The sequence below is a fragment of the Symphalangus syndactylus genome, chromosome 24, assembly GCF_028878055.3.
Source record: "Symphalangus syndactylus isolate Jambi chromosome 24, NHGRI_mSymSyn1-v2.1_pri, whole genome shotgun sequence".
Taxonomy (NCBI): Eukaryota; Metazoa; Chordata; class Mammalia; order Primates; family Hylobatidae; genus Symphalangus; species Symphalangus syndactylus.
Genome location: NC_072446.2, coordinates 59,621,983 through 59,639,552, shown reverse-complemented (window position 1 = coordinate 59,639,552; position 17,570 = coordinate 59,621,983). Strand labels below are relative to the sequence as shown.

Genomic DNA, 17,570 nt, shown 5'->3' with positions numbered 1-17,570 from the left:
TATGCCACATTCTCCAAATGGCGTACATCCTAATATTTGTATTAAGTATATCCTTAGCTTACTCTCTTGCTTAAATCATTCTAGTGGTTTGCCAGTTCTCTTAAAAAACAGTCAAACCCCTTCCAATTGCCTGCACGGCCCTACATTGGCTGGCCCTTGACCCCCCCACCCTCACTTGTACCACTCTTCTTCTTGCTTACTATATCCCATCTGCTCTGGCCCTCTCTTCACTTCTCATTTTGATGCCATCACACTTGCTTTCCCCTTCTGTCTCAATGCTTTCCATTCTCCCTCTTTCTGTTTTATGAGTGTCATTTTCTCTCCATACAAGTCTTAGACCACACATCCCTTCTTCAGGAAGCCATTCCTGATCACTCCATCAAACACTGTCCTAAGACATTTGATTTCATTTCATTTTCACTTCTTGGATTTATTTTTAAATTATCTGTTGATTGTGTCTCTCCTCCAACAAGCATGCAAGCTGACCTTCTCAGGATTACTGGCAATGGTGCCCCCGTCCTAGAATTCTGACTGGTTCATAGGAGGCATTCAGAGAGGATTTGCTGACAGATGAATATATGTTACAAAGAAGACAAAATAAGGAGGAAAGAAATGGAGCAATGTACAGGGAAGAAGAGACATTGATTTTTTGGTTGTGGGGAAGAAAGTCAGGAATAGCTTCCACAGCAGAGTTCGTCTGTACTATGCCCTGGACGACGAGTAGGTAGCCAGGCAAAAATGCATCCCAGGCTCTGGAACTAGCTAAGGAAAAGCCCCAGAGGCACAGGCTAGTCCACATGTGACTGAGCAATAAAAACAACGGCAGAAAGCTGGAGCTCAGAGCACCTGGAGAGAGGTCCGGAGACGAGCACAGACAGTGGACAGCCCGAGTGACATGGTGCAGGCTGGGACTTTATTTTTTAGACCATGGGAAGTCACTAAAAGTTTTGAGGACGAAAACTAGTAACTTTGACCTGCATTTTGTAAACACTGAGAAAAACTATTTGAACTTAAAAACTAAAAACAAAAAATGGCATTACTTTTAAGAGAACTACACTTTCTCCTGTGTTTTAGGGAGAAAAAAGAAAGACTTCCATACCATGTGTATACGTAAGGCAAAGAGGGGCCCATGGCTAGTGACCCCGCGCTCAAAGTAAAGGCTGAGTGAAGATCACGTTTTGGTTTTCAAAGCCATTGAATACCCATATTACATTAGCAAATGGCTTCAAATTAAAAGGTACCACCACTGTCGAGGATAATAACGGCAGTACCTGGATTCCAGGATTAACTAACTGGGTCCTGGGCCAGGAGACACAACCAAGCCAGCATTCTTCATATCACAGTTTAACTAGACAAACAATATTTAACAGATGGGATCACACTATTTTAGCTGAAATTAACACTAAAGATCTGTGTATTATATTAAACTTAAACATGAGTGATTCCATCTCAGTCACAATAAAAGGAAACTGCTAAAACTGCTGCAAGGAATTAAAGACCTATGACAAAACGTGCCTCTGAAGTACTTATCATTTAGTTGCTCTGAGAGTGTTCTCCCATTTCAGAGGTCTGATTGATATGGCTTATTTCAGGACAGAATTATTTAATGAGCACAACTTTACTCAATGACCATGTAACAAAATGGAAAGACCAAATAGGAAAGACAAAGGCTGACATAAGGGAGTCAACTGCTTCCAGAAAATCCTGGAAAGCAGCAGGGAAGGGGGGTGTGCCCAGGAGTCCACAGCCACAGTGCTGTACTACTGGCTTTTTTTCTTAAGTTCAGGCAGGTGTTGGATTTGGGCTTCAGCTTGCTGGCCCATAAAATGAGGAATCCAGAAATGTGATCAAAGATCCCTCCTATGACACAGAAGAAATTCCTTGTAGGTATCTGCTTTCCACAAACCAGAACACTGGCTTGGGCTGAAGGAGTGAATGGCTTTCAGCACACGGCTCGATGTTTGTGAGAAATCCCAGGGTTGGGGGTGAGGGAGCAATGGAAAATGGAACCAGTCCCCCAACTGCAGGAGGTGACATAGTCAAAGCATGAGTGATGGAATCAGATAGACCTGGATGCATGCCTCAGCTCTGACTATGAAACTGACGGGGAGCAAATGTGTAAACATTTCCCCATATGTAAAATGGGAATAGGTTTGTGAGAATTAAAAGATCACGGATTCAAGGTGCTTAACATAGTGCCTGGCATATAGTAACTACTAAACAAATGACAGTTCTAGAAAATGTTGTTCTTGTTACTTTTTTCTCACTCGTTCAGCCATTTGATTTACCCCTATTATTTTACATGAGATTATCCTGGTAGGAAAGATAAAATTATGGAACCTCACACAACCGAAAAGGGCCCTCAAAGTTCCCTGTTTTTAGGCATTTTCATTATCACTGTCATTTTACTGATGAAGCCACTAAGGACATGAGTTAAGCTGACTGTCCAAGGTCCCCCAGCCACTAAGTCAATTTAAAACACTCTCATTTGTGCTCTCAGCAGTCCCCTAGTGTTTGAAGTAGTGAAGATAATTTCCTGCTCTACTGGATGGCCTAAGAATCAGGCTGCCTCTGTTATTATAATTTATAAAATGAGATAAAAGTGCGTAAGCCAAAGGGATCATGCACTGAGTAATCAAAGTGCCAACTCTAAAATATTAGACAGTTATGAAAATGATAATGAAGCTTGTAACAACCCTCACTAATGCTTATTATGCTGTTAAGCGAAAAATCAGAAAACGCAAAACTGTTTATGCTGTGATTATAACTAAGTAAAATTATGCACATATATAGTGAGGACTGGAAAGGAACTCAGAAAATGACGGCAGCTGATTTGATAAGGAGGCGCCGTTGCAGAAGTTTTATTTTTATCTTTTGACTATAATGGAGTTGGCACAATAAATGCAAAAGTGATCATCACAGGGAAGGAGATGCTGCTGTTCACTTACCCAGGGTTATACAGCATGACTGCAGACAGGTTCTCACGGGACTTCGAGAGGTCGGTCATGGACAAGCTGAAGGAGGACAGAAGGCCACTCTAAGGGCAGACACAGGGCAGAGTGGTTACCTTAGCAGAGAAGAAAAGGCCACTGCTCTGGACTCATTGCTTCCAACATGTGAGAGACAATGAGGTGCACATGCTCCTAATTAACACGCACCACAATTAACTGGTCTATCTGAGGAAAGCAGATTATGGGCAGTAAGGACCTGATACATTTCAAACCCAAGCCTTCTGCTAAGTACAGCAGGACCTTGGCCTTCTAGGGCTGGGGAAATTCATCAGGAATTCCACAACCCAGTTGGTCTCCCCTGCCAGTTAAAAGTCGAGGAAAGGGGTCACAATATCTTTGCCATCCTCCATTACCTGGCAGGCAGCAATCTCCTGTAATCAGCGATATTCACTCACACTTACAGAGCGATAAAGATGAAGGCAGGAGGGGTGAAGGGAGACCAAAAGTAAGAGCTTGACCTATTTTGCTTCCATGGGAAGTTATTGGCAAACATGTTTTTTCCCTCTGTTCCTCTGAAACTGTGTACCAAAAAGGACCCTCTAGGGAGACCCTGGGCTGGGGCAGATAAGAGGCTCCGCTGGCTGGAAAAAGCCACCCAGGAGAAGGCTGAGGTTTGCAGCTTTCTTGTTATTTTCCATCTAGGGCACTGGCAACCTCGGGCATCCCTTATAAAGGAGACAGAAATGAGAGGCTGGGTAACCAGTGGTCAAGGGCAAACGCTTCTGGTATTCAAGTCAGTACTGCAGCCAAAGCTCCCCACTTGCTGGCTACAGAACAAGTTAGGGAGAGTTGCTCTTGGTCTGTTTCTCATCTTGACCTGGGGGTGACAGCATGGGGGTATTAACGGCTGCTGCACAGATAAAGAGATAGAATATATGTACAAGTTTAGCACCATTCCTGGCTCGTAGAAATGTTAGCTGTAGCCTTTATTATTTTCTTCGGTCTAAGGACCAGCCATGATGTCCCTTAACAGATGTCTTTCTTTCTTTCTCTGGTCCTTAGCTCCTTCCCCGTCAGCACTTAAACTGCCCTTTAGATGTCCCCTTCCAACCAAAGTCTTTCCCAGTTGTCCTAAACCCACCCCTGCTCTCGCTTCCCACCTCAATGAAAAATCTGTTTACTGTGGCTGATTTTGGATTAATGTGATTCCAGTGTTGGGTTAATCCCTAACAGATGCTGATTAGAGGAAGTCACTCTCCACCTAATGCAAAATGATGCCCAATTCCTTGGTGGCAAGGGTGGAAGGCTGAAGAGAAGGATCTAGGAGGAGCAGTTTCTCCTTGTCTGCTCTAGAATTTACTTGCTTGCTCTCTTACTTCATCAGCCAATCATCTGCTGGGAAACAATCTCCCTAGAATCAATCCAGATCACAGAACTACTTTTCCATGGTTCTGCACCCCAGAAAGTCAAAAGGTTGGAACCAGAGTGACCATCACCCGCTCATCCCCACAACCGATCAGTGGTTCCCTCCTAGGGACGCCGAGTCCCTCACCTTCCTCTTCTCCCTGAGCTTGGCGGCTTCCTTTGGATGGTTAAAGCGAAACATATTGGTTCTTCCCAAGAGAATCACAGCACCTGAGAACACACAAAAGCAGTAATAAATTTAGAGTAAGCAGTGTGGTCAGTTGCCACTATCATAACATGGAATTCTACTGTTGAAATGTAATTTCCAGTGTATTATAAAATAATAAGGGAAAACTTCAGTCTCAAAAGTCTGCTTACTTAAGACAATTTCAAATCTGGAAATACCTTTATTTTTACAGCTGAGCGTCACAACACACATAATATCCTCATATCCATAATATCCAGCATAAGTGATGAATCTAAGCATTACAGCATATTATGAGATTTAAAACTTAACAGACATATAATTAGACTTTTGATTGTCTGGAAGAAAAAAGGAAACCAGTTCTCCAAAGAGATGTAATATCAAGCAAAGCATATGGTCACAACTTTAGGAATGTTTATTGATACCGGTAAAAGTAGAAATCTCAAAAGAGAAGTGCTTTCAAAAGAAAACATATGAATTGGCATAATATAGATAACTATTACTAAAATCTCCCTCAGAATTTGACGGTAGAGAACTTGTGTACATTTATGGTCTATTTCCAAATAAAAACACTGCTTCTTGTCAAAACCCTATTAAAGTTCCACATTAGACCCACAAGAAAGGGTCCTTTTGATTGATGAGAGTCTTCCTTATTCAGAAAACAACTGCACAAGGGGCAAAAGAATTCAAGGGAAATGCCCAAGGAAAACAAAAGCATGGGAAGAGGCAAATTTCAGCTCGATGAAGCAAACAAACCCTTTCTAGGGTCACAGCTGTCTAAAGCAGGCACAGGTGCCTGCAGGGCTGTGAGCTCCTCGTCACCAGAGGCATGTAAGAGAAACGATGTTGTAGAAGAGGCTCACTGTCTCTTCTGAAGTCCCATCCATGTATGAGAGGCCACGTGTATGGCCCCATCCATGTATGAGAGTCTACAATGCCTGAGGGCATCAGTGAAGATAAGACACATGCACTGACAGTCAACCACGAAGAATGACAGGTGAGTGCTTAAGTGTCTAGCACACTTAGCTGAGTGTGTGATTAAGTGACGAGTGTAGCCTGGAGTAGCTGGGGACAGGCATCTGCACCAAGGACCTAAGCTGCGTCTCACTGGATAACCAGAGGGCAAGAGGAAGTGTTCCATGTTGGGTAATTGCAGAGAGTGTCTAAGCTATAGACAGGAGAATGGCCTGCTATGCTCAGGACAGAGGAGAGAATCATGTCCATCCAAAGTTCAGGATGTTTGAAACAGCATCAAGAATCAATACTGGATAGATGAAATTGCCTGTGAAGACTGGAAAACAAGTATGAGAGTTTAGACCAGAGGTCACAAACTGGTGGCCAGAGGGAAAAACTTCAGTCTATAGATGTGTTTTTTTTGTGTGTTCCCTGTCATGTTTCAAAAACAAAATCTTTAGTTGGCAAGAGTTCAAAGTCTGGAGAGTTCACATAAAAGTCTGGGTACCTTTCTAGCATTCCTTCAAAATTCCTAAGATATGCTATCAGGAGATCTTTGTTTGCACTTGACAAAAATCCCTGGGCTGCTGAGAGTTGCCTCCTTTGCACAGGTGACCTCTGGTTGACCACAGTCACTAGCCTCTTGCTTGGGTAACATCTTCACCTGGGCCCTGCAGGAAATATCACAATACCAGGTATCTATTCTGGAGCTCAGGCCAGCATATCCACCTGCCTATTTGATGTATTGTTTTGGACAACTCAAGGGAGTTTCAAATTCAATATGGTTAAAACCTAACAGGTTTAAATAACAACCACAGGGAGCAACTGATATGGGTTGGTTTTAGTGGTTGTCATTATTTAGCAGAAACGAAGTTACTATGAAAAGGAGGATAAGACAGTTTAGGAGTCCTAGTGGGGCAGCAGCAGATATTATCCACTCTACAATTTGCTTATCCCTGTCATGCAGAATTGCATTTGTATTTTTTCCAATTATGGCAGGGCACCATTACCATGATTAAAAAGGGTGTTTCCCATGCCTTTTACGACTAGGACTCGGAGCAGAGTGCCACATAGAAAGCCAAAAGCTAAGCAGCCACGTCTAGGATATATGTACATTTAATGCTGTTAAAGTTACATTAGAGATTAATAAAGCAATCACATTCCAGGTGTTAATTACATCTCCAATTCTTCTTTTTTTCTGTTAATCAAATGCCCAGCCATGCAAGTTGAAAATTGCTAAAATATGTTAATGGAAAAATAGAATTGTATTTCAGAGACATATTTCAAATTGTATTAAATCATTGAAAATAATCTTGCCACCCATGTTATTTGCATGAAATACACACAAAAAGCCCTGTAAGGAGTTATAAAAGAAAGCAACACTATCCACGACAATTCAGTGCTTCCATCTAGATAACGTTTGAGTCAACTGCCTGGCATATAAAAAGGGGTCCATTAAGGCTGGTTTCCTTCCCTTTCTTCTTCTAAGTACCTGTACTCAACAAACCTCGTGAATTTGAAAATTTGCTTCATTTTTACATGATGCCGCTATTCATTCAGCAAATACTTAATGAACACTTACTGTATGCCAGTCGCTATGATAAACATGGGGGATACAGAGTTGAGCAAGTCAGACATATGCTTGGCCTTTACGGAGCTTTAAAAAATGTCAAAGAGAGAGATAAATAATCAAATAATGAAATAATTCCACAAATAATGCAAAGCTGCAACTGAAGGAGAAGAACTGTGTCCTGGGCTCAAAGAGCAACAATGATAAGGGTTTATTATAGGGGAAACTAGAGAAGGATATCTTCAAGGGAGGTGGTGTCTAAAACAAGCTCTGAGAACAAGTTGGGGAGAGTGTCTTGCGTAAAAGCAATAATGATCATGATGATGATTGATGATAATAATGAAGAGGAAGAGGCTGCCAAGAATGAGTGACTGGAAGACAACCATGTGGCTACGGCAAAGGAAACAAGGGTGAGCACTGCACCAACGTAAGGCTTGAGAAGGAGGGAGAAAGTGAACCAACTCAAATGTTTCAGGATGTAAAGGATCTTGTGTTTTATCTAGTTGTAAGAGGAAGACACTGAAGGGCTCTGTGCAGCAGCATACCATGATTAGATTTCAGTTTCACCAAAGATCATTCTTGCAATGGTGACTGAAGAAAGGCCAAACAGGGCAAGAGTGAATATGGCTAGGCAAGCCAGGTGGCTACTACAGTGGTCCAGGTAAGTGATGATGGCTCAGGATTGGGGGAAAGGGGTACCAAAGCAGAGAAGTAAAACAAAACTGGAAGATATGTAGGAGATAAAATCAATATGATTTGATGATGGGCTAGACACAAAGAGGAGAAGGAGGTAAGGAAGATGGCTTCTGGGTTCTGGAATGCATCACTAGTTAGATGGGGAGTCTTCTGCACAGACTGAGAACACTGGAAAAGGACTAGGACGGAGTGGGGAAAAATCATGAGTTTGGTTTTGGACATAATGAATTAGAGATGCATTTGGCAAATGAAAATATGGGTTTGAAACTCTAGAATAAAAGTCTGGGATGTCAATCTACCTTCCTGCCCACTTACCTACATATATATATATAGACATATACATACACACACATATACAGGTTGACTATCCCTTAGCCAAAATGCTTGGGACAAAAAGGGTTTTGGAGTTCTGATTATTTTTTGGATTTCAGAATACTGGAATATATATAATGAGATATCTTGGAAATGGGACCCAAGTCTAAACATGAAATTTATTTATGCTTCGTATACACTTATAGAGAGTCCTGAAAGTAACTTTATATAATATTTTAAATAATTTTGTGAATGAAACAAAGTTAGTGTACAGGGAACAATCAGAAAGCAAAGGTGCTACTATCTCAGCCACCCATGTGGACAATCTGCGGTTGCTTAGCATCACCATCATTCCTGACTCTGAATTTATATGCTGCTGATAAGCAATCACCTGGTGATCCATGTCTTCTTGTTAGCATAATGAACAAGTAGGAAATTCACTCCTTGAATTGAAAACAGGGAGGATGCAAGCTTTTGCTTATCACAGCAATTTTACATTTACGCATGCCTGCTGCATTAGCACATCTCAGCACAGTTATTCTGTCCTTGGCACCCTTAATTCCCGTAGGGGCCACCTCATTGTCTGTAGTCAGTGTCTTTCTAGGGCAATAATGCCAAAATCGTGATGTTTCATCAGCATTACAGACTTGGTTCTGGTGTCAGATTTTCATCACCGATGACCTTGACATACTCGTCAATAAATTTCTCTGCTGCTTCATAGTAAGCAGATACTTTATGAACACAAATCTTTAAAATTTAATGCTGTGTCTGTTCCTAAATGTCTGCAACCAGCCTGCTGAATATTCACAGTTTCCTTCAATTTTCGGTTCACTGTGAGAGATTTTTGCTTGTTTTCATGATCAGCTTCCCATTAAGTGGCAAGTATTCACTGTGACACTGATGGGATCCACTCTTTAATACACAATTGAGATCTTCACTTTTAGCTTTATGCTGTGTTTTTCTATTTTTCATTTATGTGTATTTATTACTTTGAGCATAGAACTTAGCCTTCTGTTTCTTCAGGTCAAATATGATGGCCACTTAACACTATACTCTTCTGTAAGACATTTCACACTTAACACCACCATCCTGTTTCTCTAACAGCTTTACTTTCTGTGCTACAGATGAACATAAATGGTTCCCGTGTTTCTTATCACTGTTGTCCACAGGGGTAGCTGCAGACCTTTCTGACATGTTCAAACGTTATCTTTACAGCACAGAGCAGAGAATAAGTAAGAAAAAAAAAAAAGCCACAGTGAGTAATGCATGCAGGTCTTGGACCTGCACAGGGTATCATGGAGAACATACTATTGTCATGTATGACCTGAACACCTGCCATTTTTTTGTCCTTTGTGGGCATACTCGTATGAGGAATCTGGACATGTGCAGAAAAGATACACTGAAGCTGAAGGGGGCTAGGGGGTCTCCTTTCCTTTGTGGATATTGAACAAACTGTGTGTGTAGTGCACCTAAGTTTTAATTGTGACCCCATCACATGAGGTTAGGTGTGGAGTTTTCCACTTGTGGTGTCATGTTGGCCCTCAAAAACTTTTGGACATTTCGGATTTCTGATGAGGAATGTTCAATGTGTGTGTGTGTGTGTGTGTGTGTGTGTGTGTAAGACACTCATTGCTAATAAATGAAACTATAGGAGTAGGAAAGAAACCTGAGGACAAAATACAGAGGTAGAAGACAAGAAGACCTAAGACTGGGCACCTGAAAGAATGCTGACTTCTAATGGCCAAGTAGAAGAAAATAAACTTACAGAGGAAACAGAGAAGAGACTATGAGAGAGGGAGAAAGAGACCCTCCGAAGCCAAGGAAAAGAGGGACCAACAATGCAGAATGCTTCTCAGAGGTCAACTAAGATGAAAAGACTAGAAATCACCATTGGGTGTGGTGGCACAGAGGTCACAAGTGGCCTTAGTGGGAGCTGATTTGGTAGTAGACCAAGGTCAGAAGGAAGGGACTGAGGAATGCAGAAGAGGTAAGGAAATGCAGATGTACTGAGCACAGGCAACTCTTTCAAGAAGTCTATGAATGAAGAGAAAGAGTTGGTAGTGGCCAGAGGGGATGCTAGTGTATTAGTCTGTTCTCATACTGCCAATAAAGATATACCCAAGACTGGATAATTTATAAAGTAAAGAGATGTAACTGACTCACAGTTCAGCATAGCTGAAGAGACCTCAGAAAACTTAACAATCATGGTGGAAGGGGAAGCAAACATGTCCTCTTTACATGGCAGCAAGAAGTGCCGCGCAAAAATGGGGAAAGCCCCTTATAATACCATCAGATCTCGTGAGAACTCACTCACTATCACAAGAACAGCAGAATGGGGGTAACCACCCCCATGATTCAATTATCTCCCACCAGTTCCCTCCCATGACATGTGGAGATTATGGGAACTACAATTCCAGATGAAATTTGGGTGGGGACACGGCCAAACCGTATCACATAGATCCTGCAGGATATTTTATTTTTTGTTAAAACTCGTATGTATACTTAAAATGCAATAAGCAAACTGAAGAGCATAAAGAGGAATAAATGAATAAAAGAACTAATGAATGAGAATGGCTGATAATGTAAAGTTTCTTTATGAAACCTGAAGAGTGTGTGCTGCCCAGAAATCTTGGTGTGGTTAAGGACAAGTCAGTGCTTAATCTCTCCAGAATTCAGTTTCCTCATCTAGTCATCAAACTGGACAATTTCTAAGATTCCTTCCAGATCTTAAATTCCTGTCAACCATGAACCATTTGGTCTGAGGCCAGTGTGATTAACAGCAGCAGATGGACTTTATGTGATGCACTTAATTTGTAATTTTGCAAGCATTTCTAAACCTCCTTGAAATAATGACTTCTTTGAGATTTATTCAGAGTTTGCTAAATACCCAAAGACAGACAAATTCCAGAGAGTCTTCAGAGGGGATGGCAGGGACATGACATTGTGAAAGCGTAGACAAAGACATTGCTGGTTTCATATGAGACTCTCTATTTTAATATTTCAAGTAAGCTGAAAGAAGTAAATCTGCAAACGTTTCTTGTGATTCCTAAGGGACAATAATCAATAATATCACCAATAATTACCCTCTTCAAGTTTTATGAGATTTTCTAATTCTGCTACTGCACAAATAAAACAACTCATTTTTTCTCCTACTGTTTTCATATGAATATTTCTGAGGTAATGATGTACCAATTATTTCATTTTGGGTTACAAATGCTACAAACATATGAGACAACTGTGTTCCCAAAAGTGTGTGCTTCACACTTTAGAGGCTGTGGTGTCAATAAAAATGAGAGGCCCTTTGTAATTCTGTTTCGAGACTCCTAGTTCTACATTTTACTTTAGAAACACTCCCTGCCCCCCACCAACCAAAATATACCCCCCGCCCTCCACCAACCAACACACACACACATAGGACGCAATGCACTGTGAAAGCAAGCTCAGTGGAAGAAAGGTTATCATTTTAGATGTGACAGGTGGAGAAACCAAACATATAATTTTCTGAAATGGTACTGAGTGAGAGGCTGAAGTGAGGTAGGGCAGGTAAAGTTCTTATTTCATTGCCTGATTCAAGCAAAAAGAAACTTGCTTGTGTGTGACATTTTCCTTCTGATTTAAACTATCTTAAAGATATTTATTTATATTAAAATAAGTTATGATGATGGTACCATTTAGGGAAACTGATAAGAAAACATCTAATTTCCACTAATACATGACAATACTTAAGAACAGATTAAGTAATATGTTCTACGGCCTTAGACTTGGTGACACAGATGTTATTATTTCAAACACTAGAATTATAGTACTTTTTCTCTACATCAAAAATGGCTTTAGGAAGCTAGATAGGAAAGGATGAAGATTGAACATGGTGTCTGTGATGGGTAAGAAAATTTCACATAAATACTAAACAAATTCAAGTAGGACATATGGCTTGGTGTTAATGGCTGGCTTGTGAATGAATGACAGGCACTCTGCAACAAAGGCAGCAGGCAGCAGTATCAAATCATGCCATCAGATCATCAGTTAGTAATTTTGAAGAATAAAAATGAAATGATACCTTACCAAAAAGCTACGTTGACCTTGTCCCTTCCTTTTCAATGTTTACAATTCAAATATGGATTTACAATTTCCTGCTTTAGATAAATCACTTCAACCTCTGTTTACTCTTAGTAAAGTAAAAATTGGAAACTTAGATTCTGGGACTCTGGAGAAGAAAGAAAATTGATTTCCAATCTTGGCTACTGAAGTTTCCAGCCAAATTATCCATCAAGAATGATTTGCCCAACTGTGTGCACAAGCTGAGTTTGAAGCTTTGTAAAATTTCGAGGTGCTCCAGTCCCATCCCCAAAGAAATTTTTAGATGTGTGTGTGGGAGCAGGGAGAGGGGGTGGTAAGTGGGAGCTGATATTTTTCTTAACACCTCATGCGAGAAACAAAAAGAGCACAGACATCCCCAACTTAAGATGGTTCTACTTACGATTCTTCAACTTTATGATGGTGCAAAACTGATACACATTCAGTACCGTATTCAACAAATTACATGAAATATTCAGCACTTGATTATAAACTAGGCTTTGCGTTAGATGATTTTGCCCAGTGTTCTGAGCATATGTAAGGTAGGATAGACTAAGCTGTGATGCTCAATAGGTTAGGTGTATTAAATGCATCTTCAACTTAGGATATTTTCAGTTTACAATGGATTTATCAGGACACAGCCTCATTGTAATTCAAGGAGTATCTGTATATGGAATAGGTCTGTCCTTCTGAAGGAAAATGTAGAAAGCATAGGAAATGATTAGAGGGCAATTCAAGACAGTATATAGTCTCATGATAAATTCCAAAGTACTGAAGGGAAAGCATTACACAATTGGTCAAGCTATTAGTAACTTTCTTTCCATTCATGCCCAGTAGTCCACATTCTTTGCTACCAACTTCTTATTCACTATTAGTAATCATCTCAATTATTTATTTCTAGGCTCCTACGCACTCCAAAGTGTCAATATCCTATTGTTCCTTCTGAAATAGTTCTTGCACAATGCCTCCCTTCCTTCAGCTCCCAAAGTCTTTTACCTTCAACCCCTTTTCCTCACGGCTCTTCTATCAGCCTCCCTTTGAGCTAAACAAAAGCTGCATCATCTTCACCTCTCAGCCCATGTTACCCATCTACTGAGTGGTCAGCGCGGACTTCCTTCTGCTTTCCATAGAAAATTCACGCAACTGATCTAGAACTTAAGAGCCCTACAGACCTGCCCATGACTCAGACTCAACAGCGTTGATCTCACTACTCCTTCTCCTCCCTCCATCCTCTTTCCAGTCTTAGACATTTCTTCACTACACACTTTGGCTGAAGAGCATCTAAGTCACTTTTCTACTATATACCATTAAGACAAATACATTCACTTCAGAATTCCACTTTGGGTACATTCCCCGTTTTCAGCAGTCTAAACCACCCTCTGGGAGGAGTTTTGGTTCTGCATAAGCTGAAACAAGCACACTCCACCCTGTTTCTCCTAAGGAATGTAGCTATAGCCTGAACAGAATGCATGTAGTAGTTATTTGAGGGCCTTGGAAAGTAAAGAGTAGCTGTTGCACTTCTCTAATAATCAGTGATATTAAGCTTTTCTTCATATGTTTCTTGAGTACATGTATGTCTTCTTTTGAGAAGTGTTTATTCATGTCCTTTGCTCACTTTTTAATGTTTTTTCTTTCTTGTAAATTTGCTTAAGTTCCTTGTAGATTCTGGACATTAGACCTTTGTCAGATGAATAGATTACAAAAATTTTCTCCCATTCTGTAGGTTGTCTGTTTGCTCTGATTATATTTTCTTTTGCTGTGCAGAAGCTCTTTAGTTTAATTAGATCTCACTTGTCAATTTTTGCCTTTGTTGCAATTGCTTTTGGCAATTTCTTCATAAAAATCTTTGCCCATGCCTATGTCCTGAATGGTACTGCCTACACTTTCTTCTAAGGGTTTTATAGTTCGGGTTTTAATTTAAGTCTTTAATCCATCTGGAGTTAATTTTTGTATAAGGTGTAAGGAAGGGGTCCAGTTTCAATTTTCTGCATATGGCTAGCCGGTTCTCTGAGCCATTATTCTCAGCAAACTAACACAGGAACAGAAAACCAAACACCACATGTTCTCACTTATAAGTGGGAGCTGAACAATCAGAACACATGGACACAGGGAGGGGAACACCACACACTGGGGCCTGTTGCGGGAGGGTGGGGTGCGGAGACCATCAGGAAAAATAGCTAATGCATGCCATTAATACCTAGGTGATGGGTTGATAGGTGCAGCAAACCACCATGGCACACGTTTACATATGTAACAAACCTGCACATCCTGCATATGTACCCCAGAACTTTAAAAAAAAAAAAAAAGAGTAGCAGGTGGATTGAAGAAAACCAAGACTGGAAGCACCACTGAACTAACAGTGAATTTACCATTTTTTGCCTGCAGTGCTTCCCAGTTTGGTGTAGGAAGAAAGCCAAAAGTGGACAAGTGCAAAAGAGAGAACTCCAGGAGAAGCCCCCTCGTTCAGGTTGGAGGAGGAGCAGAGAGTCCCTTAGCAGCAACAGTGGGCCCATGAGGAAAGGGAATCTTTCTTTCCCATCAGAGGAGCTGTAGTCCCCTCAAGAAGGTGGGGCAGATCCCTGTTGCTTTTTTCTTTCCCCATCCTCTCATTTCTTTTCTGTAGACACGGAGACAGGCATATGAAAGAGTAGAATAAATAAAGCTCAAGATTTCCAGGGAAGGGAAGACCCGAGGGAGGCAGAAAGTGCAGGAGATATGAAGAGGGAAATACGCAGGAAAGCAACATCACAGAGTTGTTTATTAACTCCTGGGCTCACCCCTACGTATGTACACGTGGATCTGATCCTCAGTAGAATGCTAAGACTTTGAGAACTGAACTAAGCGACAGACCACTGCACGGGTCCCAGCCTGGCCAACGGGTAGTACACCCACTGCTACTGGAGGAGCACTGCAAAGGATCTGAACACTGAAGCAGCAGTGGAACAGCAGACACGATCTACAAAGGCTGACAGTAACTTACAGCCTACATCCAGCTAAGTAAACTGTCTGCTGAAACAAAGAGTATAAACATTTCCCATAGGATTTAAACAAGACCCAGGATCTCATAATATCCAAAATGTCTATGACACAATCCAATATTATTCCTCAGCACAGAAAGAACCAGGAAAATCCTGACGTGCATTGCAAAAACCAATCAACAAATGTTTATACTGAGATAACAAAAAGCTCCAATAAATGTTTCAATACACTTGAAATAAGTGGAAAAATAAAAATTTCAACAAAGATAAGATATAAAGAAGAATCCAATATTACAACTGGAAAACAAAATATTCAAAATAAAAAACTCATTGGTGGGCTCAAAGGAAGAATGGAGATGACAAAAAAAGTCAGTGAACTTGAACACAGGTCAACTGAAATGATCCAATCTGAAAAGCAAAGAAAAAAGAATTTATCAAAAAATAAAAATAGGTAAACAGAGCCTCAAGGAACTGTGAGACAATACTAAAATATCTAACTTTCGTGTAATTGTAGTCGCAGAAGGAGAGAGGAAAGAGTATAGTGCCGGGGAAAAAAACATTAACAAATAATGGCTGAAAACTTCCCAAATCCAGAGGAAGACAAAAGCCTATGAATTTGAGAAGCTCGGCAAAACCCAAACAGGTTAACCCCAAGAAATCCATTGCAAGGCATATTGTAAAGCCAATGTATTGAATGTAAAGCTGAAAATGAAGTTTCAAAAGGAGAAGAGAGATCAAGAAAAATAGATGTGATGAGTGAAAAAAAGAGAAAAAAGGGGTTAAACAGATTGACAAATATACGTCTCATGTGCAGAAGTCTGGTGCACCAAGAAACTAACTCCAGTACAATTAGCTTTGGCCACTTATTCTTATATTCAAACACACGAGAAGTCAAATTCTAAGCCATTGAACTGACTGAATGACCCCCTCTTGGCCATGGGGACCCCAGAGAAACCTTGGAAATCGAGTTCCTGGACATGACAGGATGGGAGGTAGGACATGCTTTCTTATACTCCCTCCTTTGCTAACTGCCACGGTTTTCATTCCTCAGGGTTCAACAGAAACCAGCCTATTGGAAAGACTTGCTTCACCTCTGATTTCAACCAACTGTCACTGCCCCTACCTTCTGTGGTTTCCACACAGTGGACCAGCATTGCCTCCTGATAAGAAACCATCAACCATGGAGTGGTTCTGGCCAATCTACGGGGTGCACAGTGAATGTTTCCATGTCCTCTGCTTCAACTTTTGACATCAGAGGACCAAAAACTCTATCCTTGCATCATGCTAACCCTGCCAGTTTTTGTTCACGCAACTCACGTAGAGGCATAAGCTCAATTGTGCATGCTCATGTTTCTTCTCTCATAAATATTCATGACTTCTCCTATAGCTTATTAAATATGCACATTCAGCCACCCAGCTCAGCATAAATTCCTGTTCCCTTTTCCCCTCTCTCAATGTGTCTGCTTCTGGCTTCCAGCTGGAGGCTACATTTCCCAGCCTGTCAGAACGGCCACCCTGCAGGCCTTATAAAAAATAAAGCTCTCCTTTCCAAATTTACAAACCTTGACATTCTTCAGTCGACACATGCATCAGAATCACAGACATAAAAAACCCGATTGCAGGGCCTCATCCCTAGATTTTCTGGTTCAGTAGGTCTAGGGTGGAGCCTGGGAATTTGCATTTCTAACAAGTTCTCAGGTAATGCTGATGTTGATGACATACTTTGAAGACCACTAGCTTTAGGTATAGTCTTTTAAGAAGAGTTAGGGCTTTGACATTAAAAAATAGCTGTTGAATCAGCCCATATACAAGTGACACATGTCATATTTGCAGGTCTCCAATCTGAGGAAGACATATGATGAATGCCTAGGGTCAAGTGCAGGTGAGTCAGTGAAGGAACAGACACTGATACCTGCTGACACATAAAAGGTCTCCTCTGTTAACTGGATACCTTGGCTAAACCACTGGGAGATCTATTTCCCTTTCTAGTTCCACTAAAATTCTTTTTTAATTTGTCAGCGAACAACTCACAGCAGCCCTCCAGCAGATGAAAATTTTATCAAAGTCTCCTCAGCTCCACTCTGCAGACAATCATCTGTTCCCTCTGAGTACTTGAATAGATGAAAATATATTTTGGCACTCAAGCTTAACACATTCAAATGTGCCCAAGTATAAATTTCCCAGATGCCAATTCTGTAGCACTTCTAAAAGAAGAGATGAACAGTCAATGGATCTGACAAACAAGTAAGACCAAAGGAGTCCATTTATGTGAATGGAAAAATTAATTGCATTTAACAACTATCAACTTTAAAATAACATATTACAGTCAAAAGAAGAAATAATAATTAAGAGAGAATAGTTCCTAGCAGTTATAGGACAAACGCTGAAATACTGTTTCAATTATAATGCATCTGACTGTTGTATCA

The 17,570-nt window shown here is 40.8% G+C and overlaps 1 protein-coding gene across 28 annotated transcripts in view; it reads right to left on the bottom strand.

The window, feature by feature from the left end:
* The window catches only part of KIF16B (kinesin family member 16B), a 338,999-nt gene that overhangs the window by 166,364 nt on the left and 155,065 nt on the right, over positions 1-17,570 (bottom strand). For all 28 annotated transcript variants that reach the window (XM_063633957.1, XM_063633953.1, XM_055265225.2 and 25 more), the window contains exons 16-17: positions 4,504-4,586; positions 2,949-3,037 (exon numbers count right to left, since the gene is read on the bottom strand). In XM_063633957.1, the coding sequence (XP_063490027.1) occupies positions 2,949-3,037; positions 4,504-4,586 (172 nt within the window). The remainder of the gene's footprint in view (positions 1-2,948; positions 3,038-4,503; positions 4,587-17,570) is intronic.